Raw genomic sequence first — 24380 nt, forward strand, 5'->3', positions numbered from 1 at the left:
TTCAAGTCCTGCCTCACCCATGAAAGACAGATGGGTGACTTTGGGCCAGGAACTCTCTCTCAGCCCAACTCACCTCACCTGATATTGTGCAGAAATTAGGAGGAGGAAGATCTGGTGGATATGTTCACCACCTTGAGTTATTGTAAAAATAATAATTGCAGTAGCAGTAGCACTTAGACTTCCTTCACACTTCTTTACAACCTGAGTGGTTTATAGGGTCAGCATATTGTCCCCAACAATTTGGGTGGGATATAAATAAATAAATAATAACAAAAGGGATGGAGATCCTTAAGTTGGATTTATTAACTGTTAAAGTGTGACTGATGGATAGAAAAACAGAGTGGGGAAGGAAGGAAGGAAGGAAGGAAGGAAGGAAGGAAGGAAGGAAGGAAGGAAGGAAGGAAGGAAGGAAGGAAATTTTTTCCTATTCAAATGTATCAGTAAATCTAAAACAGATCTCCCGTTTAAACCCTTCCTTTAAAAAAAAAAGTATGCCAATATAATATTTTCTGGTACTTATTTTCACAAATGTCTTCCCTTCTATGTGTGCTGCCTTTTGCTTGGAGAATGGTGTTGCAAAAGTGAAAAAGGTAAACATCTATTGTGAGAGTCAATAGCATTTTGTTCAATGGAATTAGTTCACAGTGTTTAAGTAAGTGCACATTATATGTATACCCCACTTCTTCCAATGCCTAAACCTATTATTGCTTATCTTCCAGAATTGAAACAACACAGCATCAACAAGTAAATGAAATTATACAGATAATATTATTTCATAATTATTGTTTTCCTTGCAGTGATAAATGCTATTTCTATTTTATTTCCCAAGGCTTAAAATATTTGTCTCTAAATTATTATCAATTTGTATCCTGCTTTTCTGTCCAGAGTATACAAGTCACCTAATCATAGAAATCCAGTCAAATGCCCCTATGAGTCATCCACATCCTTTCTCAAGGAACATCATCACCAATTCCTGCTATATCACTGCCCGTAATATATTCAGAGCTCCATCTTCAGATTCTGTTTTTGCTCTAATGGTTTGACTTACCAGGGAGGCAGGGTGGAAATATTGGATGCTTTGTTACAAAAACGGCTGCTTTTAAAGATTTTGAATTTACCATTCTGATACCAGAGACCAGGATCCCTGGAGTAGTTTAAAGTAGTTAAGCAAGGGAAGATTGTTAAATGTGCAGAATAATCAATTATTAAACTTTGCTTTGGGGGCAAAACATATAGATTGTCTACTTTGTAAAAACTTGCAGATTTATTTTTCCAGAGGCGGTGTGTGTACCTACATTCTCATAACATTGTAGAGGAACATAAATTGCTGCTTGGTTTTGACTGCTATTAAAAACAATATTGTCAAAAAAAACCCCATCCACTCACAAACATAGGCAGAGAATGTTGTCATATGCTCAGACACATCAGGCTGTAGGTTTTGCAAAACTTCAGAAGGTTGATTCACTCGGAAGAGGGTTCAGTTGAAATGTACATACTCTTGAATTAAATGATCAAATTCAATCTTTGAATTATTTTAACTTTCAAGTTCAGCAACATCCATAGGAGGGCAAGGGGGATAAAATTGACACAAGCACTATTGCGAATGTTGTATAATGAAGGCCTCACCCCGCTTCTCTATGTCTCTGCAATAACAGACAATAACAGCTATTTCTATGAAATCTCTGGGGTGATGCTTTATAATACATCAGCTCCAAGGGCATAACTCATGATTGGATAACAAAAAAGGATTATTGTATAATTTATAATGCTTGAAATGGGTAAAAGGAAGTGGCCACATCCCATCTAGAAAGAATCATCTAAAGGAGAAAAAAAAAAAGACAGATCTCAAGCTGAGTTTTATAGCTTAGCAGATGCTATGTTCAGCCCAAGAGATTTATATGCAATATGTCTTAGGATTCTCAATGCTTAATGCCTTCAGTACAGAACCTCTTAAAACCATTTTTTTCATAATAAAGTTCAGCCTGGCAATTTCTTAGGAATGCCAATGATCCTGCAAAACAACCTTAAATATTCTTGGCTGGAATAATTATGCCCAAAAGAGGGTTCTTCATTTATATACTTCTGAGATTCAGCAACAATTGGAAAGTTTTGTAAACAAGAGCCTGCAGATCAGTAAAAATCTGGATTCATTAAAGTTGCTTTTAAATTTATTGGGTGGCCCTGATGAGGAGTCATTAGGGGTTGGGGTTAATTTATTGTTCTGTGTTTGGAAATCAGCATTACCTCATCCTGTGAGGATGAATTCCCAGCACAATTACATTCCCTTGGCTTTGCAGCAATCATAATTCAACTTGTTCCTCCAGATTCTGAATACATCTCTTTTCAGTCTTTTGACTGAGCAGATCAAGCTTTAAAATGTTGTCTTCTCCAAGATACCTGTCTTGTTTTTTTCCCCTTTTTGGCTTGACTTCCCATGCAAACCTCAAATAGCCATACAAATTGACTGGATCATTGTTGGAAGTTGGTGTATATATGGATGGAATCCGATCTGAGCAATAATTAGTGAAGTACTGTAGGTTGTAGAACAATGAGGAAAGGAGAAGAATATTTACAACAAATGCAATACAGATGTAAACAAAACCCACTGTATCCTATCAGAAGAATAGTCAAGGAACATAGGCCTGGGAAAAAAAGGGAGAAGGAAGTGATATCCCAATCTCATAGACAAAAAGAAGGCAAAGTGTTGTGTCAACAGAGTACAAACAATGAATATTTAACACTCTATATACCTTGCAGTCATTTAGTTATGAATCATTGTCATTGGATTCCTATCGCCAACATTTTACTTTTTTAAATTGCAGTAATATAAAATAGGTATTTGACTCATTGGTCTTTTAACAATGTTTAAAAATTCATTTTAAGAATATGCCTCCTCTTTTATATGTAATTTTTCTAGCACAGAAAACTTCTGTACACAGCTTTCTCTAATTGGCATAGCTTTTAACATAAATTCCTAAAATAATTTTTTTAAAATACAGATTTCCATTATGTTATTCTTGAAATAAGCTTTTAACATATATTTTTCCTAAAATTAATGTTTTTTTAACCTCCAATTCCACCCACTAGTTTTTGCAATATGTGAAAGAATCCTTTTACATCCTTTTTGAAATGGCTCCAGATTCAGTAATACTAACATTTATTGAGGTGTTTGTTTTGCTGAAAATATGAAGCTTTCACAGTTAAAATGTGAACAGGTTCAAAACAATTTCAGATAGCAAGTGGCAGACTTCATTTTGAATGATCCTGGTGTTTAACAAAACCCCAGTAATATAAATTCAGCACATCAAGCAACAGGATTCTGAATCCTTTTTCTTCTGCTGCTTATTTTCTCCCTCTCTACCTTCCTGCCTACTTTCTTTCCACCTAATATGGAAATTTCTTCTGGAGTTGGGGTGAAAAACTGGCATTGTGACATGTGACTGGAGGTGGGTTACTATTAGACTTCCCAATTCCATGATATGCACACAAAAGAAAACAAACAAGAAAGGCTAAAATACCACTGTGTCATTTTATTATATTCTTCAAGATGAGAGATTATTTTAAAGGAGGGCCTCTAGCCTCAGAAATGTTATTTATCCCCAATTTAAATAATAATTCAGCTTTGTTTTAATTCAGCTTAGTTCAGGTTCTTGATGACAATCAATGGCTGAGTGAACATTCAAATGTCTCACTTAACAGAAAACATCAGTTTAAATATTCCACAGAACTAGGACACAATTCCTGGCACTTGATTAAACTGAATTCCTATTCACTGCAGTCTGCAGATGAAAATATTTATCTTACATGTGAAGCATTCTTATTCATTGCGCTTATCGGGGCATCCTTTACCTCCTTGTTTCTCAAACTGTAAATCAAGGGATTTAACATAGGGATGAGTAAGGCATACAGTACAGTCATAATTTTATGCTGACATTCAGAATAGTTTGAACTGGGTTGCAAATAAATAAACAAACCTGTTCCATAAAACATGGTCACAACAACCAGATGGGAGAGGCAGGTAGAGATAACTTTTTGCTGGCCTCCCAATGAGTTAACCTTGAACACTGTTGAAAAGATGCACATGTAGGAGATGAGAATAATTACAAAATATATCAAATGATGGTTCCAGCACCAGTGAAACCATATATTTTAGGGACAAGAGTGTCTGAGCATGAGAACTTGAGGAGTGGTGGGAGATCACAGAAAAAAATGATTGATTTCATTGGATTGGCAGAAAGACAAAGTCCCTATCAGGATGGTATGAATAATGGAATTCAGGAAGGCAGCTATGAAGGCTCCTCCTGCCATTTTGAGGATTGGGCATGGGACATGAGAGATGGGTACAGCAAAGGATTTCAGATGGCCAATTGCATATGCCATCAACCCAAACAGAATGATTTCTGTACTTGCGAAAGCAACAAATAAATAAATCTGGATGATGCATCCTGTGAAGGAAATGGTTTTCCTTCTTGACAGGAAAATTGTCAAAATCTTGGGGAGGGTGGTAGAAGAATAACAAAAATCTATGAAAGCCAAGTTGCTAAGGAAAAAGTACATGGGTGTATGAAGCTGAGGATCCATTCTGATCAGCAAAATCATGCCCAAGTTACCTACTATTGTGATAACATAGGTCAGGAGGAAAAACATGAAAAGAGGAACTTTCATTTCTGGTTGTTCTGCAAATTCAAGGAAGATGAATTCAGATACTGCTGTGTGATTTTCTCCAGACATCGTTGTGGCTGAATTTATCCTGTCTTGTTTATGATTATGGGTCTCCATACATGTTAGACATCAGAAGCAATAATGCAAAAAACTGTGGAATAACTCAGCTGTTTATTTCATTTTGTAGAACAAATACTTTTATTCTTTTATTTCCTGAAAAACATAATGTAAAATAAATCTCATTATATGGTGTAAAGACATTATAAATAAAAATCTACATACAGTACTCTGCTGTGATTATAGAATTTGACAATTTCATGTGATTGACAAAATGAATAACACATCACAATCCAAGTTATGCCCATTTCATGTCATGTCACTATACATACAAGGGGCCAAGCTTGTGTTGCAACATCTTGATACTAATTTCATGATGCACCCCTATGGATGTCACTATAGCTTGCTTTAATATCAACAAATATAACTTTCGCTTGCATTCTAAGAATGTGGTTGTTTTATTTTCAGTGATGTAGTTTGATAACCTACACAGAGAGTCCAAAAATTGATAACTGATGCAGCAAGGCAATTCAATGAGTTGTATAATTGGGATATCTGTCCAACAAAAGGATACAACAGCCAAAAGTATTTTTTTCCTACTGAAACTTTTAGAAAAACTAATTCCAGCAAGACTGCAAATTAAAGAGGCATTTCAAGGTAATTGAGCAACAGTACAAGTTTATTGATTTGTTTTAATAAATCAGTGATAGCAATAGCCCAATACAATTGTCTGATTACATGTTGGAAAAAAACTAGGAAAAAAGTTTAGTTAGAATAGGTTGAAAATTAATATTGAGTTATAGGAATTATTTTTTGCAGCTGTGTTTATCCCCAGGAAGAACATATAATTTCTCTTAGCTTCATGAGATATGAAATTCCTGGTAAGGTTCTCTGTGTGGCAAGAAAGTTGTGATGCTTAGATGCATCTTTTAAAAAGCTGAGTTTATTAATCAATAGAACTGATATTTGATCATTTGTGAGGAGCAGCTGAAATGCACTCAAAGAGAACCAAAGTCAACTGAGTTGTTAAATTTGCTAGTGGTTTTGTTTGTTTGCTTGTTTGCTTCTTTTCAGTTACTTTTCATTCATCTAGAATAATAATAATAATAATAATAACAACAACAACAACAACAACAACAATAAAAAAGAAAAGGGTTTGGTTCATTGACATTACAATACCTGGTGAAGACATGCAGCAAGAAAAAAAATCAGAAAGTATTGGGACTTACAAACTGAAGTTGAGCTACTTTGGAAAAAGAAATTGTGTGTTATCCCAATTGTAATTGGAGCCCTTGGAGCAATACCTAAAGGGCTACCTCGCTATTTGGAAATTCTGAATTTATCAGACTTGAATACCCTGATTCTACAAAAAACCACCCTACTTGAAACAGCTTATATCCTCCGATGCTACTTTAACTGTTCCTAGGTCCTTGGTTAGGCCTTGAGCTGTTGAACTATCAAGCAGCCCCAAAGGCTGTGAATCTCACCAAAGATTAAATAACAACAACAACAACAACAACAATAATAATAATAATCGTAATCGTAATCATAATCATTCTAAAAATTACTGTTTGCTCAGGGAAATAATTTTCTGTTTAAAGATTCATAAAGAAGCCAGATTTTTGCAAACATTCTTCCTCCCCTCCCCCATTTAAATCAGGGAAAAAAATAAAGACAAGCCTGGCAAGCGTGATTTCTAAGGGCCCAGATAGGAGAAAGAGGAGTTCTGAAAAGGCAGGACAACCTTGACAGGCAGCCTGCATCTGATACTCTTCTCAAAAGGATATTGATATCCTGTGAAATTATGGGATGGGAGAAAAGTCCTCCTCTGTTGGTTTGTAGAAGAACCACTGTTTCTTTGTGGTTCAGAGAAGTTTCAATGAATATTGAAGAGTCATCTAATATCGTAAAGGTTTATTTATACAGCTTTCTTGGATCAAATTCCATTTCACCAAATGCCTGGAGTTCATATAATTGTTTATTTTATTACATTCTAGCGTTCCTCAAAAAAAAGTCAGCTTAAATAGAGATTGCTCACAGATGCAACCCCGAGAGCTGATGGGGGTTCTGTATTTTTCTATGTAAGAATTGCCATTAATTTAGATATTTGGGGCAGCTTTGCAAAAGAGTAGAACAGTCTCTTTCTATAATTGTTTCATGAGGATGTGTAAAGACACAATGGGTGGTAGTATGTGTCACTGTTTAAGTCTCAGAAACAAACTGTTAACATGGTTATGCCTGGATTATGAGAGGGATACAAGAACACTGAAGGACAATAGAGATATTCCAATAATTCCACTATTCTGTTAAGAGTAAATGTAATGCAGAATTGTTGTGGGGAAAAATGGGGAAAGTACCACAGTATATAGAAGAGGAGGAGGAGGAGGAGGAGGGTCATTCTCAATTCACAAATATACTACACTTTCACACAGATATCCCCCCCCCCATCAAATGTATATATGTATCAGTCATCAAATTCATCATTCTCACCCCAAAATTGTGTTAATATCCCTCTGCATCACTGATACAAAAACAATCTGGCTCTATCACAAAGATAATTTATCTTTGTATCTCCCTATTTTCTTTCCCTCTCTCTCCCATTCTCAGACATGTAACAACCTACCTATATGAGCAGGAGGTAACTCATGTGATAATAGAAATGTCTCATAATTATTTCCAGAAGCACTTTCTTTCTATGTCTCAAAGATTGTACTTGCACACTTAATCTATCATAAGAACTTGTCACAGTACCCTTTCGAGTGCACAGTTGATGTTATTATGCTGAAACAGCAAGTTAACAAAAGTAATATTGCTTCCTTCCTTGGTTCCCTTAAATAACTTTCAGGGGAAAAAAACCTGGTTGGGAGTTCAAAATTTATGGTAACCGAGGATAATGTGAATCATGGCCCAATCTCTCTGCAGAATTTGGTGTTATTAAACAGCTAGAAAATAGTTCACAAAACTTTTGGATTTTTAATAGCCAGAAGGAGGCTATTTCTACAGGCCTCCCAGTGGGGACAGTTTAAATTCATCATATGATATTCAAAAGCTCCCTCTTTAGTTTCTTAATTGGTTACTCAAAGGATCATGGTAAATGGCTAACTATCCGCTCTAATTTTAGATTGCTTGTCACTGTTCAATGAATTAAGTATTACTATCTTCCAAATTGCCATTGAAAGTTGAATGAAAACTCATGCCTATATCTCCATAAATTTATTTCAAATAGGGATATTTTTTAAAAAATGAAGCAAGAAACTACTGGGAATTCTTGAAATTAGCTATTTTTTTTATTTGCGTTTATGTTGTTACATGATCACCACCATTGGCTACACATGTCTGCCAACGTTGGACACCTAGTGGCTCATCTAGCAATACGTCTGTGCCCAGTGCAGGAATCAAGTAGTATTGCATTCCGAACAGATGATCATTCAGGATGCCTTTAAACATTTTTAAGGAGGGAAGTTCTACCATCTTCTGAGGTAGTCGCTTCTATTACTGAAAAGTCCTTAGGAATTTATTCTTGATGTCCAACTGAAATCTGCTTCTGTGGAATCTAAACACATTGTTTCTTGTCCCATCTTCATGGACAGCTCTGAACAATTCTGTGCCATTTTCTATATGATAACCTTTGAGGCAGTGGTGGGATTCAAATTTTCTTACTACCGGTTCTGTGGGCGTGGCTTGGTGGGCGTGGCAGGGGAAAGATACTGTAAAATCTCCAGTCAGAGGTGGTGTTTGCCGGTTCTCCGAACTACTCAAAATTTCCACTACCGGTTCTCCAGAACTGGTCAGAACCTGATGAATACTGTGTCTGCCTTGAGATGTTAAAAGAAAGTACCTTTTCTTCATTGGGATATGCAAACACAATACCTTCCACCATTCTCCATCAATTTTTACTTTCATGATACTTTCTAAAGTAAGAGGCCATTAAATTTATTTACCGTTTTGATAACAAATTACAATATTTTAGACTTATTGACAATATTTAAAGTATTTTACAATTTCAAAGTATAATACAACTGCTACACAGTAAAATACAAATTGGGGAGCATATCTAAGTGAGCTGAAACCTTCTCGACTTAATAATTATTTCAAATGCAAAAATAGATTTCTATCCATTGTTCTCTTCAATGAATCCTTCAGCTGCTTGTTTCTCAGACTGTAGATTAAAGGGTTAAGCATTGGGATGATGAAGGCATAAAACAAAGAAACAATTTTATTCTGATCCTCTGAATAGTTTGAACTGGGTTGCAAGTATATAAAGAGGCCTGTTCCATAAAATATGAATACAGCAATCAAATGAGAAATACAAGTAGAGAAAGCTTTTTGACGGCCAACCACAGAATTCATCTTAAATATTGTGTAAAGAATGTGTATATATGAACTCAGTATTATCAGGAGAGAGCCCAGCATATTAATTCCAGCACAAACAAAAATAAATATTTCAGTTAAAAAGGTTTTGGAACACGAGAGTTTGAGGAGTTGGGGGATCTCGCAGAAAAAATGGTTGATTTCATTAGAGTGGCAGAAAGATAAAGTGCCTACCAGAGTGGTATGAATAATGGAGTTCAGGAAGCCAGCTATGAAGGCTCCTCCTGCCATTTTGAGGCATTGGGCATGGGACATGTGGGAAGGATACAGCAAAGGATTGCAGATGGCCACGTAACGGTCATATGCCATCAACCCAAACAGAATGATTTCTGTACTTGCGAGAGCAACAAATAAATAAATCTGGATAATGCATCCTGTGAAGGAAATGGTTTTCTTCTCTGCCAGAAAATTTTCCAAGGCTTTGGGGATAATATTGGAGGAATAACAAAAATCTATGAAAGCCAGGTTACCGAGGAAAAAGTACATGGGTGTATGAAGCTGAGGGTCCATTCTAATCAGCAAAATCATGCCCAAATTACTTACCACTGTGATAAAATAGATTAGTAAGAAAAATATAAAAATTGGAACTTTCAGTTTGGGATTTTCTGCAAAACCCAGGAGGATGAATTCAGACACTGCAGTGTGATTTTCAATAGACATCTTTGTTTCTGAATTATTCTTGTGATGTTCATGGAGAATAGATATGGATCTTCATGTACCTTCCAAAGTTAGAATTAAGCATTTTATTTAAATAATACTAATGAAAACTAAACAAGAACAACAAACCTCTCCCAAAACTCCATCCCAAATCCTTCATCATCAACAGAGAAACTGGTCCTTAAATATGATACTATTAAGGGGATTTTCTGCCAATAAATCCTAATTTGTCACTTTAGAGTATAGAGACAATAATGTTTAAGAATCTTTCTCAATCTGCAAATATAAAATCAATGTCATTGTAAAGTCAGGTGTATTTTAACAGTTTGCATATTTGGAAAATATTATTAAAGTTTAATAATCATGAGCTTTGGGTAATTTTGTTTGTAATATGCAGCAATATATTATTTTATGAATTTCTTTTTCAATTTTTATTCCAGGCAGTTTAAAATGCTTTAAAAAACAATTCTCATCATATTCAATAAAAGATGGTACATGGATGATCACCATATCTCTTTCTAGAAGATGCATTCAAGTGTCCGTATTGTACGATATACTAGTGGAAATCACTTAATCAATCTTTCATGTTCCCTATCGGATTCCCTTTTTCCTTAGAAAATATTATTAGCATATATATTCTAGAACTGTCTATTGCTGGTAAATATTTCCAGATGTTAACATGTTTATCTTGATTTTTTAAAACTCATTTCATAAATGTTCCAATACCACAGTTGATATTTTAAACTGGTGGGGATAGGGAAAGTCTGTCCCTTGCTCATAGGCTTGGAGAAGATCCTAAACTGTAAAAGGAAAAGGTTGGATCCAGAAACTTCCTTCCATCTGGCTATTGCATTATATGTATTATATGGCCATGTGGATGTATCACTTATGCATCTATGAGAAGAGAATATACATACGGTAGTTATGCACCCGATTCTCTGATTGCCCCTGAATAAAGAGGAATAGTACATTTCTGCATTTTAGCAGATATATGTTACTACAGTATTTGTTTCCTTCTATGTAAATTTTGGATTAGTAGGAAGGTGTTTTCCCTTGGAAGTCATTTGCAAAACCTAATTGCACAGGACAACTGCATTGGGTAGGATTAGACAGTATTATTTATGACCCAAAAAGAATAGGAGCTTTTTTGTATGTATGGAATTCTCAGTTAATTTCTGTAAATGGAACAGTCCTGCAATGGGGTAGGGAATCCTGAGAATATAGAACAGAATTGTAAAGAGCTCCTTTTTGCATGGCGACAAAAAGTTATGTGTTTATATATATATATATGTGGATTTTCCAACATTGTTTATTTTGGCTGTTACAGTGTGCATGTCCATGTCCATGCACACACACAAACCCAAGTCATCGTACAAATAGCCCAGTCAAACAGCTGGTGGTAGTTTTTCTTCTTCCTTATTTAGATATTATCATCTGGTATATAGTTTATACACTGTGCATCCAGCATTTCTTCCTTAGCTACCTTCCATATTCTGAACATATGAATAAGCAAATGGAAAAAACAGAAATTTATCTAACCTGAATAACAATAACACTTCCCACCTTTAGGACCAGGAAGAAATTAACTGGACAATGGGTTACCTGTTAGATAGCTCCAAATCCATTGTTTCAGTGATGTTGTTACGATGCCCGATTAATCTCACATGGTATACCTTACGCTCTGTGTTCCTAGAAGGTTTGACTAAGCTTATTCATCTTTAGGTCACATTTACTTTCTGAGCCCAACCTGAGAATCATTTCTCCCTGCTATTAACTAGCGCTTTAAAAACTTTCAGTCAGTATTCTTATGGGAGCACATAATTTAAATTACTAATTTAACTTACTAACTTGAGAGATATAATGTTTAAAAATAAAGCAAAACACTAGAAGTTTTGAAGTTTTTTTCTCCCCCTCTTTTTAATGACATGTGGCAGGTTGTGTTTCCAATTATCACCTTGTTTCTAATTGTTATCCTGCCTAGCTTAAGCCATATAGTTTCAAAACATCTGAAATATGTGAACTTTTAACTTTTGTATTTTTAAATTATTATTACAATGATGATATTTAATAAAAATGTTTAAATGATTGACTATCTCAGAAAAAGCAGTTTACTTCATTGTTTCCTTGATGGTGAAGTTCAGATTATAGATTACAAGCAGTTTTTATACAGGATGTAGGCATTTCTTCAATTCTGTAGGGAATACACTTAAGCCTCATACAAATTCTCTTTTACTTTTCCCCATCTTGCAAAAAGATTCTTCCACATACATTTATATTCTACAAAACTCCAGCAAAATTTCAGTTAATTTAAAATGAAAGACTAAATTCTGTAGGGGCTTTGTCATTCAGACTGAGGATACACTGTTCTATAAATTTAACAGGGAATACAACAGAGGTCAAAAAGAATTGCAGCAATGTTGCTGAACTAAGTCAAAAGCAGATCGAAATAGAAATATGGCTGTTTTAAAGGGTGGCATTTCAAAGACAATAAAGTCGACCTCAAGGACATATCCTCCCATATTCTTCTTGTCAAACCTTTGGTAAACTACCCTGCCCATTCATTGTGGGGGGAAAAAGATTTATCTATAGTGTATTTGCTGAGATTGCACTATTTGGTGCCATTGGCACCATGAAGAATGGAATCTGCCTCTTGTTCTTCTAAGAGCATCCTTCACTTCCTTGTTCCTCATGCTGTAAATTAGTGGGTTAAACATGGGGGTTGTAACTGAGTACAACACAGAAACCACTTGGTCCTGATCCAGGGAATAGCTGGAACTTGGCCATGAATACACAAAAAGGGAACTTCCATAGAACAATGCACAGTGGCTAAGTGGGAAGCACAAGTGGAGAAGGCTTTGCACCTGCCTTCAGTAGAGTGGATAGTCAGCACTGTGATGAGAACAGACAAATAGGATGCTAGAATGACTGCAGTGCTGATCAAGATGTTGAACCCAACTACAGCAAAAAGAAGTCTCTCATTGAAATGAGTGTCCGAGCAGGCTAGGGTTAGGAGTGGGGGCCCATCGCAGAAAAAGCGGTTGATCTTATGAGAACGACAGAATGGGAGACGAAATATAGAGATTGTTTTAGGAACAATTGTGGAAGAATAGCACATGTCTAAAAGAGAAAGATGGCTCAGGAAGAAGTACATAGGAGTATGGAGTCGTGAGTCAATCCTGATTAATAAAATCATGCCAAGATTTCCAACAATGGTAAAAATATAAACATCTGAGAAAAACAAAAAAAGACAGCGTTTGAAATATATACTGATCTGTAAAGCCCACAAGAATAAAATCACTTCCCATAGAGACATTTCCTTCAGACATTTCTTTGATGAAAAGGTTGCATGCCAGTCTTTGATTTTTTTTCAGATGACACCACTGAAACTAGAGAGAAGCACATTTTTTAAAAAATAGCAAATATTTAAAAATAATAGGCTATAGACTGTTTTGACGGTTATTTCCACTGTCATTCTAACATGAACTTTTAGAATCAATTGCAGTTCAATATATCCTTCCTTCTCCTGTAGCCCAGCCACTGCCAAATCTAGTTATTTATTCAAGATTATAATTTCAGATGTTTTTTTCCTAAACATTCATCCTATTCCTGATATACATAAATCTGAGTTCTCTAAACTGTTATTTTCCTGAGGAGTTCTGGTTTGCAGCGCTTCAGCAACAGACAGGAATCCGCGATTGTGCATGGTTTCTGCCTGAGGTCGCAGCTGGTGTGCCCCAAGCCAGCTGGCTTCAGGCTAAGCCACCCCGTAGAGGTGGTGAAGACAGGGGAGAGCTGGCAGGGTCGAGGGGAGCCACACCTCTCCTCCTCAGCTGGCTAAACTCCCTTTTCTGAAGGCGGTAAGAGCGGCAGTCAGAAATGGCTGCCTCAAAGAAGCACTCAGCTGGAAAAGAAAGTGCAGGAGAAAGTTAAGAAGTGAAAGTGTTTGGCTGACCGGGACAAAAAGCAACAACTGAGGTACCCTGGAATTTAAATTTTGTAAAAGATACATTGCTCCCAAAGAAGAGTCGGAAGCAGCGAACGAAAGTGAAAAGGGGAAGGTTTTTTTTTCACTCTCCTTCCTCACGCTGATAATGAGAAGACCTGAATAAAGAAATCAGAAAAATCCACTTTGGCACTAACAGGTAATTAAACTGGAAATTTAATTAAATGCCAAAGGGACAATAAAGATTTTTGAATATTAAAAAAGCCTTTTTTTGTTATAAGTGGGAAGGGAGATGAAAAGAATAAGAGCAGGACTTGGAAGGAGGAGACTGCTTGTAATTTAAAAGATCTTAAAGTTAAATCTTAATAAGACTTCTAAAGGATACATTTTAACTGGAATTTTGCAACTAAATTGTAACCCCAAGAAGAGAAAGTGAAAAAAGAAGAAAGTGTTAACAGAAACAGCTTGTGTGTATTTGGATTGTTTGGTGATTTTGGGGTTTTTGGAAATCATATTTGAATGACTAAAAATAATTGGCTGGTTGCTTAAAAAAAACATTCTACAATGGCATCACTTCTGGATGGACTGAATGAACTGGATGAACTGAAAATCGAATTTAAAAAATATAAAGAAGAGGAACAAGAAGGGAAGGGCTCTTTTGGCTCTACTTTTCAATTCTTAGAAATGGCGATTGGTGTTTACAAGAAACAGCAAGAAAGGAATGCACAACAAGAAGATTGGGATAAAGAAGAAGCCATTTTTAATGAACAAGTAATTCTATCTGGGGAAGAAAGGGGAAAGGGGGAAAAGAGAAGGGAGAATTTAAGACCTAAAAAAACAGCCAAAAAAGGGAAAAATAATGTGAAATAATGTTGGAAAAGAACAGAAAAGGGGAATACAGAAGAGGGAAATGGAGGTGGAGAGACAGGGGGGTAAAAAGGGGAGGGAGAAGAAGAAGAAAGGGAAGAGAAGTTACAAAAGTCTGGGGCAAAATGTAAAGAAATAGGATTTATTTAGAGATAATGGGTGAAAATTTAACTGAAAAAGGGATTCTGTAAAGGTACATAAGATTTTATTGTTATATTTGTAATAGAAATAATGTTAGAAAATTGGAAACAACATATGATTTAAAAGTGGAATAAAATATTCTGTGTCATTTAGTGAAACTTTTGTGAACAAAATAAATGAAATGAAATAAATGAGACAATTGAATTAGGAAGGAATGGGAACATTTTAACTACTCAATGTTTTATAAAATATAAGTGAAGTGGGAGGGAAGGAATGGAAAGTTTATAAGTGTTCCCATAGAAGTATGATACTTATTTGAAAAGTAATGTGTAAAATGTTCAAGATTTAAATGAATATTAATATTAATGATAGAATTGAATTGGTATGGATTGTTGTTTAATTATGTTATATATTTACAATTTTTTCTTTTTTTAAAATACACTGTAGTTTCAGAATGTACCAAGCATAATCCGAAAGGAAATTATGTATTACATTAAGTGTTATAATTTTAGGGGAAAGATATAAAGGCGTCATACTCCAATTAGTGATCACAGGAGAAATTTTGCTTAATGAGAAAAGATAATAGACAGCTGAAACAGGACAGACAAAGAATATAAGCATGATGATTTGAATTGAGATGAAATAAATAAAATAAAATAAAGAAAGTTGAAAGAGGGGAGAAATTATATAGAAAATGTAGAATGATAATAAGATATGGAATGGAATATAAAAATGAGCATGAACTTGAATTTGTGTCTGCACGAAGAGATGTAACCCGGGATCAGGCTGCTTTCAAAAAAGATGTTTTATGTTTTATGTTTTGATTGTTTATGTTTGTTTTTAAAAATCAATAAAAATTTTTTTAAAAAACCCTGTTATTTTCCTCTTTCAGCCCTCCTTTATATAAATAATAAATCTGCTCCTCCCTAATTTAAATCTCTTCCCTGCTATTTAAAGTCACATAATTTTTTCAGCTGTACATTTCATAAGATACATACATCATTATAATTATTTACAATTAGTGTTAAAACTAAAATAAAAGGAAACACTCTGCTTCACAAAAGATGCACCTCCAATTTTCAGTTATCTTTCCCCTTTATTGAAAAGTTGCTCCAGCATGGAATGGAATGTAGAAATGTATAGGAGGCAGTGGGGAAGGTTGACTCTTGAATGCCTTCTCTCCCATAAGAAATATATCTTTCTAAATGTGCAAAGCCATCACCCAGTACAACTGATTAATAGAGGAAATAGTATCAGGCGCCACAAATAAAAAGAAGAAGTACCTTGGAACAGGCATGAATGGAGAGAACAGGTCTTCTTTTTTTAACCTCGCAATGAAATTCTGCTTCTTACTGTTATATACTTGTTTATCTGGAACTATGAATTGTTGAAAATAATTTATTCTTTCCCCAAATGCTTCTGAACTCGCCCCTTTCCTAAGAGGTCTGTAGGGGGCGTGCATAAGTGCACCAATTTACCTATCATCCCTGTCCTATTGTTTCTTTTATTTTTCTTATATGTATCCATGTATTCATAACTATGTTTTTACTTATACCTATTATCTTGTAAGCAATTGACAAACCAAATAAAATAAAAATAAGTAAATAAATAAATAAATCATAACCTCACTCACTCTGGGGACACAAGAATAATGTTCAGTTTTAAACTTGCTTGTGTCTTGCTTCCAACAGTTTTAAACTTGTGATTTAACTGTTTGCTGAAGGGACCCTGGGAAGATTCATTTAGGAAAACCAGTGAAATGTTCTAGAGGTTCATACATTGCAACTTCATCTATGCATCTTGTTAGGTCCTGCTTGTGGCACAAAATTGTTTAATGTGCGCTAGGAAATAATATCATTGTGGGCAAGACCAGTTGACAAATGAGAAAAAAGAAAACTTTAAAAACAGTCAATAAAGTCCAACATTTGCTAATAAAATTAGAATAGTGACCATTCAAAGTTACAATGGCACTGAAAAAGTGGACTTATGACCATTTTTCACACTTACGACTGTTGCAGCATCCCCACAGTCATGAGAGGCCAGGTGAGGAGATGCGTGCCTCGATGTGAGTGATATTGAGTTGGCCACACCCAGCCAATAACATGACCACCAAGCCATGTCCACCCAGTCACATGACCACCAAGCCACGCCTACCACCTAAGCCACACCCACAAAACCGGTTGTTAAAAATTTGAATCCCACCCCTGGTTGAAGGGCTTTTCTAGCAAAGCAGAGGTAATTATGATACCAGCCTGTGATGGTGCAGCTAGGGCTGTAACTTAACATTGAAAACTATGATCCTGCAGCTGAAGCTGCTTCCAGTGGTAGAGGAAAGACAAGCCAAACTACTTTGGCCAGCCTTGAACTAGCTAATTTAGAAAATGATGTTTCCTCTGCCATTAATTTTCTCTTTATCCTATAGGATTATTTGGCTCTATTTTTTTTTAACCTTAGGTATATTATCACTTGTTCATCAAGAGAACTTCCTTGATGTGGTATGGCTATTTTCTTCTGAGCCACTTAATTATTACCCCATTAGTTTATTTTCAGAATGAGGTAGGCCACTTATAACAATTCACTTTCTCTGGTTTTGGTAATAAATCAAAGTACACTAAGCTTGGAAGTGTTTGGAGACTATAGATGATCTAGAAATGTATTTTAAAATATTTTTATTGAACATTTAACCACAAAGAGAAGACTATTGAGTATTGTCAGACATATATGCAATCAAACAAAGAAATAAAACAAGCCATTGAGAGGACAATATGTTTAATGGTTAAGGCATTGGACTTGTACTGGGAAGACCAGGTAGTAATTCTCAGGCATGGAAACTTACTGGTTTTGGGCCAGTCATTATAATTCAGCTAAGACTAACACATATAGTTTTGGGGGGAAAGGAGAATAAATGCTGTTTATGCTGCCTTGAGCTCCTGGAGAAAGAAGCAAAAGTAATGGTTTCTTCAAATCAAGCTTGATTCCTGATGGCTTCATAGACTCTCAGTGTGAGGTGTGATAGGATTTTCTTAAAGGATGTCAACACTAAGAAAGTTCTTTCCTGTTGCCTTCTTCCATGATGCTTTCCAACTTCCCAATCTTATGACTTGTTAACTATAAGACTTGAGATTTCCCAGTGTTGTCAGTGGTCTCCTATTGAAGGACTAATTGATCTGAGCCTCTTTAATTTTTTCAGTCTCAGCTCAGAGCAGCTAAAGCTTCCCTGCTGCCTTCTGAGAAATGGAGAAAATGTGGGCTAGAAAGCCAGAATGCTTCAGAGGGATGTTGATAAAAATTCTCAGTCATCCAGGTAAACCTGTCTGAAAGTTGAATCATGACAACCAGACTTATTTTCTTGATAGAGTCATTTTACTGGTCATCCAAGCAGGTTCCTTAGTCAGAGCAAGTTAGGCAGAGTCATTGGAATGTACCAACTCCTCCAGCATCAACCTCAGGGATCTCCTCCCTGAAGAAAGAGTTGGTACGTTCCAAAGGAGCTTGCTCTGGCTGCTGCTACTGCTTGGATGAGCGGTGAAATGTCTCAAACCAATAAGAAAACAAGTCCAGTTGCCATGACTCAACCTTCAGACTTCAAATATATATATATATATATATATATATGTAGATCTTTGGTTGTTCGGGTTTTCTCCGCGTAAGATTTGAAGTATCTAGGCAACGTTTCGATGAAGTCTCATTCATCATCTTCAGGCTTCTGTCTCCAGCTCTGTGCTTCTCAGAGTAATGGAGATTGCAGCTGCTTCCTCCTTTTAACTGCCAGTGGGGGTGGAACTTGATTGGGTGGGGCTTGGCTGTGTTCTGATTGGGTGGGGGTGTTCTCATTGGTAGGGGTTTGGCTGTGTTCTGATTGGTTGGGGGTTAGCCGTGTTCTGATTGGTTGGAGGCGTGTTCTGTTCAGGAGGGGCTTGGTTGTGCTCAGGTTAGTTTTAGTTGCTGGGGATTTGAGCTGGAGAGTTGTGATCTTGCTGTTTGGCTTCGAGTTCGTGGTCGTGCTGCATATAAGATCTACATATAAATACCCGAGAACCTCAGAAAACAAATATATATATATATATATATATATATATATATATATATATATATATATATATATGTGTGTGTGTGTGTGTGTGTGTGTGTGTGTGTGTGTGTGTGTGTTTTCTGAGGTTCATGGGTATTTGTATGTGGATCTTTGGTTGTTCGGGTTTTCCCGCGTAAGATTTGAAGTATCTAGGCAACGTTTCGATGAAGTCTCATTCATCATCTTCAGGCTTCTGTCTCCGGCTCTGTGCTTCTCAGAGTAATGTGAGATTGCAGCTGCTTCCTCCTTTTAACTGCCAGTGGGGGTGGGACTTGATTGGGTGGGGGCTTGGCTGTGTTCTGATTGGTTGGGGGTTAGCCGTGTTCTGATTGGTTGGAGGCGTGTTCTGTTCAGGTGGGGGCTTGGTTGTGCTCAGGTTAGTCTTAGTTGCTGGGGGATTTGAGCTGGTGAGTTGTGATCTTGCTGTTTGGCTTCGAGTTCGTGGTCGTGCTGCATCTTCATAGTGGGTGTCGGTTTGCTTCATGTATGGCTCGGAGGGGTTTGAAGTGGGTAGTGATGCAGCTGCAGTGCAGCTTCTGGTCCATGGTCGTGTCTCATCTTCTGAGTGGGTGTGAGTCTGTTTTCTACATGGAAGTGTGGTGGTGGCATCTTGTGTGGCTCTCATGGGTGTGGGTCTGGTGTCCTTCTTCATGTTAGGTACTCGTCTGTTCATGAGGGCGGGTTTCCAAATGGCTGGAAGGCGGGAGGTATCATCTCATTTGTTCATGCTGTGTGGGCATTTTTCTATCTCTATGGCTTCTCTGATTATTCTGCTGTTGAAGTGTTCGGTTTTGGCGATGGTTCTGGTATTTTTAAAATCAATTTCATGTCCTGTGGCTTTGAGGTGTTGGACCAGGGAAGAGGTCGTTTCTTCTTTTTTGATTGAGTTCTTATGTTCTTAACATGAAGAACTAAGTACCTAACATGAAGAAGGACACCAGACCCACACCCATGAGAGCCACACAAGATGCCACCACCACACTTCCATGTAGAAAACAGACTCACACCCACTCAGAAGATGAGACACGACCATGGACCAGAAGCTGCACTGCAGCTGCATCACTACCCACTTCAAACCCCTCCGAGCCATACATGAAGCAAACCGACACCCACTATGAAGATGCAGAAGGACCACGAACTCAAGCCAAACAGCAAGATCACAACTCACCAGCTCAAATCCCCCAGCAACTAAGACTAACCTGAGCACAACCAAGCCCCCACCTGAACAGAACACGCCTCCAACCAATCAGAACACGCCTAACCCCCAACCAATCAGAACACAGCCAAACCCCTACCAATGAGAACACACCCCACCCAATCAGAACACAGCCAAGCCCCCACCCAATCAAGTCCCACCCCACTGGCAGTTAAAAGGAGGAAGCAGCTGCAATCTCACATTACTCTGAGAAGCACAGAGCCGGAGACAGAAGCCTGAAGATGATGAATGAGACTTCATCGAAATGTTGCCTAGATACTTCAAATCTTATGCGGGAGAAAACCCGAACAACCAAAGATCCATATATATATATATATATATTTAGGGCTGCTGTGATCTCTCTCGGGTATTTGTATGTGGATCTTTGGTTGTTCGGGTTTTCTCCCGCGTAAGATTCGAAGTATCTAGGCTCTCTATATATATCTAGTATCTATATATATATATATATAGTTGCTGATATTACTGGAAGAATCCCTCCTCCCGAGGAGACAAATTTAAAGTACTTCTGAGATCACATCCCAAAGGGCACAGAGATTATTGAAAAAGGGTCCCTCATGCATTCCAGTAGCATTTGTCTTGGAGGTCAAGGAAGAGGAGTCTGTTGCCATTGGCTGGACAACTGCAGGTGTCTAGGGCTGCTCTGTTGCTTTACAATGTCAGATGGCACCTGGTAAGAACTGGAATGAAATTAAATTTAGCCCAATCTAACTTAAAGTTTGAAAATCAAACAGGAGATCTGAAATCTGAAGAAAGTATGATTCAATTATTTGCAAGTTGGCATGCAGGGCAAATTTCTTCTATTCAAGAATCAATCTATTTTTTGAGGGTGAAAAAGAAAGATTTGCACATAGCAGGTCCTTTGAATTGAACCTGGCTTTAGTTTAGAAACTGCTTCAAAGAGGTAATTTGATCCAAGCTTTGTTGAATTGAATTGCCCCTTAGAAGCTTTGCAGAGCAATGCTCAGGAGCCTCTTGACAAATTGGAATCTATTCACTTTCTAATCCAACAGACCCCCTTCAGTCTAAGCCCTGTGAAAACCAGGAAGCTTTCCATATAGTTAAGTGTTGATTCTGATAACTTGAGTAGGGGGCTTTCAACTGTTACTCATTTTGTGGTAATTTGAAGATGACTACTATAGGTTGCAATCTGAGAATGTTTTGGTTATCCATTTATACTATGATAAACATATGGAAGATACATGAGCTGGTCCTGGTAGATCTTTCTTACATAGTCTTACACATCCAATTAACTATGGGGTTCTTTTTGGTGTCTTGACTTTATGGCTGATGAGAGATACTTCTATAAATAAATAGATGATAGATAGATAAATAGATGAGAGAGAGAGAGAGAGAGAGAGAGAGAGAGAGAGAGAGAGAGAGAGAGAGAGAGAGATTATATTCCTCTATTACTGATAGGTTATAGAGAAATAACTGCAACTGGGATTGCAATATTATGATGGGTTTTGCTTAAAATCTCTTTTCAAATATGTTGATGGATTTTAATAAGTGATTGGTTCGACAGCCACAAGCCATTTTTAAAAAAATGTTGATAAAGATTCCTTTATTGCTTTTTCCCCTTTTCTCTCTCTTCTCCCCCTCAAAGGAGTATTATCCACAGGTGAAAAAATAAATCACTCTTTGAAGAACAAAATATGATACAGAAATAATCATCATTTTCTTTAGATGGTTTCTAGGTCAAATGTCTCTTCATATTGTATCAAATGTAATACTTTCTAGTTCGTGATCTGAAAGGAATGGAGAAAGGAAACTACACAGTGGTGACGCAATTCATTCTTTTGGGTTTCTCAGACCACCCAGAAGATCTACAGGTCATTCTCTTTCTGATGTTTCTTGTGATCTACATTATGACCATGGTGGGAAATCTTGGGATCATCCTGTTAATCAAGTCTGAATCTCGTCTCCATACCCAAATGTATTTCTTCCTCAGCCATTTATCTTTGACTGACATTTGTTACTCTTCATCTATAACACCCAAATTGTTGATGGGCACTGCCTCTGCAGGTATATTGTGTTTTTTGCACGTGCAGTTCAGATGTACCTGTTCATCATGTTTATTGTTGCTGAATCATTTCTCTTGGCTGCAATGGCATATGACCGGTATGTGGCCATTTGCAATCCTTATTATATACTGTGATTGTGTCCAGAAATGTTTGCATCTTTCTAGTGCTTAGTTCTTATCTGTGGGGCACTATTTGTGCTCTAGTTCATAAAGTCTCTGCTTTTTGGCTACCGTTCTGTGGAAATATCATCAACCACTTCTTTTGTGATGTTGTGCCAGTTTTAACTCTGTCTTGTTCAGACACCCAGCTCAATAAGATGCTGCTTTTCATTTTTGCCACCTTTGTAGAAAATAGCACCACCATCATTATTCTCATGTCCTACATTTTAATTATTGTGTGTGTTTCAAGGATTCACTCCAGCAAGAGAAAATACAAGGCTTTCTCCACTTGTGCCTCTCACTTCACAGCAATCTCCATGTGACAATTCTCCTAATATACTGCCAGCCTAATGCAATCCGTGGAAGGGATTCAAACAGAATTACCTCTGTCTTCTACACAATGGTTATCCCTATGCTGAACCCTCTGATTTATAATGTGAGAAACAAGGAAGTAAAAGGAGCTTTTCAAATGCTCATTTGCATTGATAGACAAAATGCATTTCTCAGAAGGAAACCTAAAGGAAATTCCGGCATTTCTATATTTGTGGTTGTGTAGCTTTGTAATGTATTTCTTGAAAACTACTGGTAGAAAAAGTATTACTTAAAGTATACCAGAATAAAAATCAGGATGTTTTCCCCCATGATGGTCTCATTTATTATAAAACTATGGATTCATAAGGCTCGCCCTGTCCATAAGAAGGCTTGAGATGGCACACAAATTCTTCCTGAAAAGAAATAATTGATAAGGCAGGCAATGGAAATTTTTCCTACATACACTCTGACATCTATTTGTTAATAAGTATTGATGAGCTCTTTCTGGGTTACACTAGGAACCAAATGAAACACCATTAATAATAAGTGGAGTTTCTCCCTGCTTATTCTGCTGCCTCCTCTTCTCTATCTTCACATGTCACCTCTTTATTTCTAATTTACAAACAGGATGGATTTGATAAGGGACCAATTTTAGCTGAGTGCCAAGGATCAGCATCAGCTTCTTACTTTCTTAGGGGCATCATCACCCCTAAGAAGATGTTCTGCTGATATCTTGGAGCTGCAGAGACCAGAAAAATGTCCTCTGTTTTAGAAAGCACTTGAATCTTTTGTTTTTAACTGGAGCAGAACGGCATTATTTTAACTGTTGAGATAACCTGGGGCTCTTACCCAAAACTGTGCATGGATTTTTTTGGCCAGTGTGTGCAACAACTCTTAGGAATCACTTTTCCTTCCTTTGTGATCATTTTAATTTGTTAAGGCTTGGAGTATGCTTAAAATATTAAAATAACACATTCCTAAATTTGAGAAGTAGGAGGAGGCTATAAAATGTACATTTCTGCAATATAGGCCGACCCAGTAATCTGATATATCCATGCAATTTTCATGGCTAAAGGGAAGAGGGAGGAAGCATGCCAGAAAATAAGTGTATTTCTCAGCCATAAATGATCGTCCTGTTGGTTGATAGGGGTAACAAGTAGTATTTAGATGCTACAGTATCCATAATCTGCAGACTTCCCTACAGACTGTACTGCTGAACCAAGCAGTCTTTGGTTAACATTTTCAGAACAAAAGGTGTTTTGAGATAATCTGAATGTTTTCCTGAAAGGGACCTTAAGGATAGATTAGTATCAGACAGCCATGGAAGAAGGTGAGGTCAAAATGGTCATGATTTGGCCGCAACCCTTTAATCAAAACTCTGTCCCTTCTCAGATGCATTGCTTGCAGAGATTTGAATTATTGAGTGTGGATGCCATTTTGTTTTTGTTTTTTACATATCTCTCTCATGTGATTGCCTCTGAATACTATAGAATAAATACTATATCTGCAATTCTTGCCTCCAGAAGTTGTGAATGCCCCAAACACTGGAAGTTTTAAAGGAGAGATTAGACAACCATTTGTCTGAAGTGGTGTAGTGTTTCCTACTAAGCAGGGGATTGGACTAGAAGACCTCCAAGGTCCCTTCCAACTCTGTTATTCTATTCTATTCTGTTCTATTCTATTCTATTCTATTCTATTCTATTCTATTCTACTCTACTCTACTCTATTCTATTGAGTCCAACTTTTTTTGAAAAAGTTTATAATGGTTGTTTTGATGTTATAATTATAATTTAGTGATATGGCTGCCTGATGTATTATATTAATTGTAATAAGACATGAATACTATAATTATGCTTTCCCACTACCAGAATAGATGGAAGATTTGGTGAAGATTTGAAGAGTG

General features: G+C 36.8%; 2 protein-coding genes and 2 pseudogenes across 2 annotated transcripts; 1 reads left to right on the forward strand and 3 right to left on the reverse strand.

Moving 5' to 3' along the window:
• Positions 1–3795: 3795 nt before the first annotated feature.
• Positions 3796–4731, reverse strand: LOC148128049 (olfactory receptor 5F1-like; annotated as a pseudogene).
• A 2183-nt stretch (positions 4732–6914) lies between these two features.
• LOC113448870 (olfactory receptor 5F1-like) lies at positions 6915–9750 on the reverse strand. The gene is made up of 2 exons (XM_026719683.2): positions 8819–9750; positions 6915–6939 (listed from the first exon to the last, which is right to left on the reverse strand). The coding sequence occupies exons 1-2, from the start codon at positions 9748–9750 to the stop codon at positions 6915–6917; spliced, it is 957 nt and encodes a 318-aa protein (XP_026575468.1).
• Positions 9751–12326: 2576 nt separating this feature from the next.
• On the reverse strand, positions 12327–13073 carry LOC113448845 (olfactory receptor 8U3-like; annotated as a pseudogene).
• Positions 13074–21740: 8667 nt separating this feature from the next.
• LOC113448846 (olfactory receptor 5G9-like) lies at positions 21741–22721 on the forward strand. Its single transcript, XM_087933895.1, is given in 4 exon segments — positions 21741–22002; positions 22005–22124; positions 22127–22477; positions 22480–22721. Coding segments are annotated over 4 exon segments (975 nt in total).
• The last annotated feature ends 1659 nt before the right edge of the window (positions 22722–24380 follow it).

The sequence above is a fragment of the Pseudonaja textilis genome, chromosome 1 (genome assembly GCF_049901715.1).
Source record: "Pseudonaja textilis isolate UNSWEBS1 chromosome 1, rPseTex1.2, whole genome shotgun sequence".
Classification (NCBI taxonomy): Eukaryota; Metazoa; Chordata; class Lepidosauria; order Squamata; family Elapidae; genus Pseudonaja; species Pseudonaja textilis.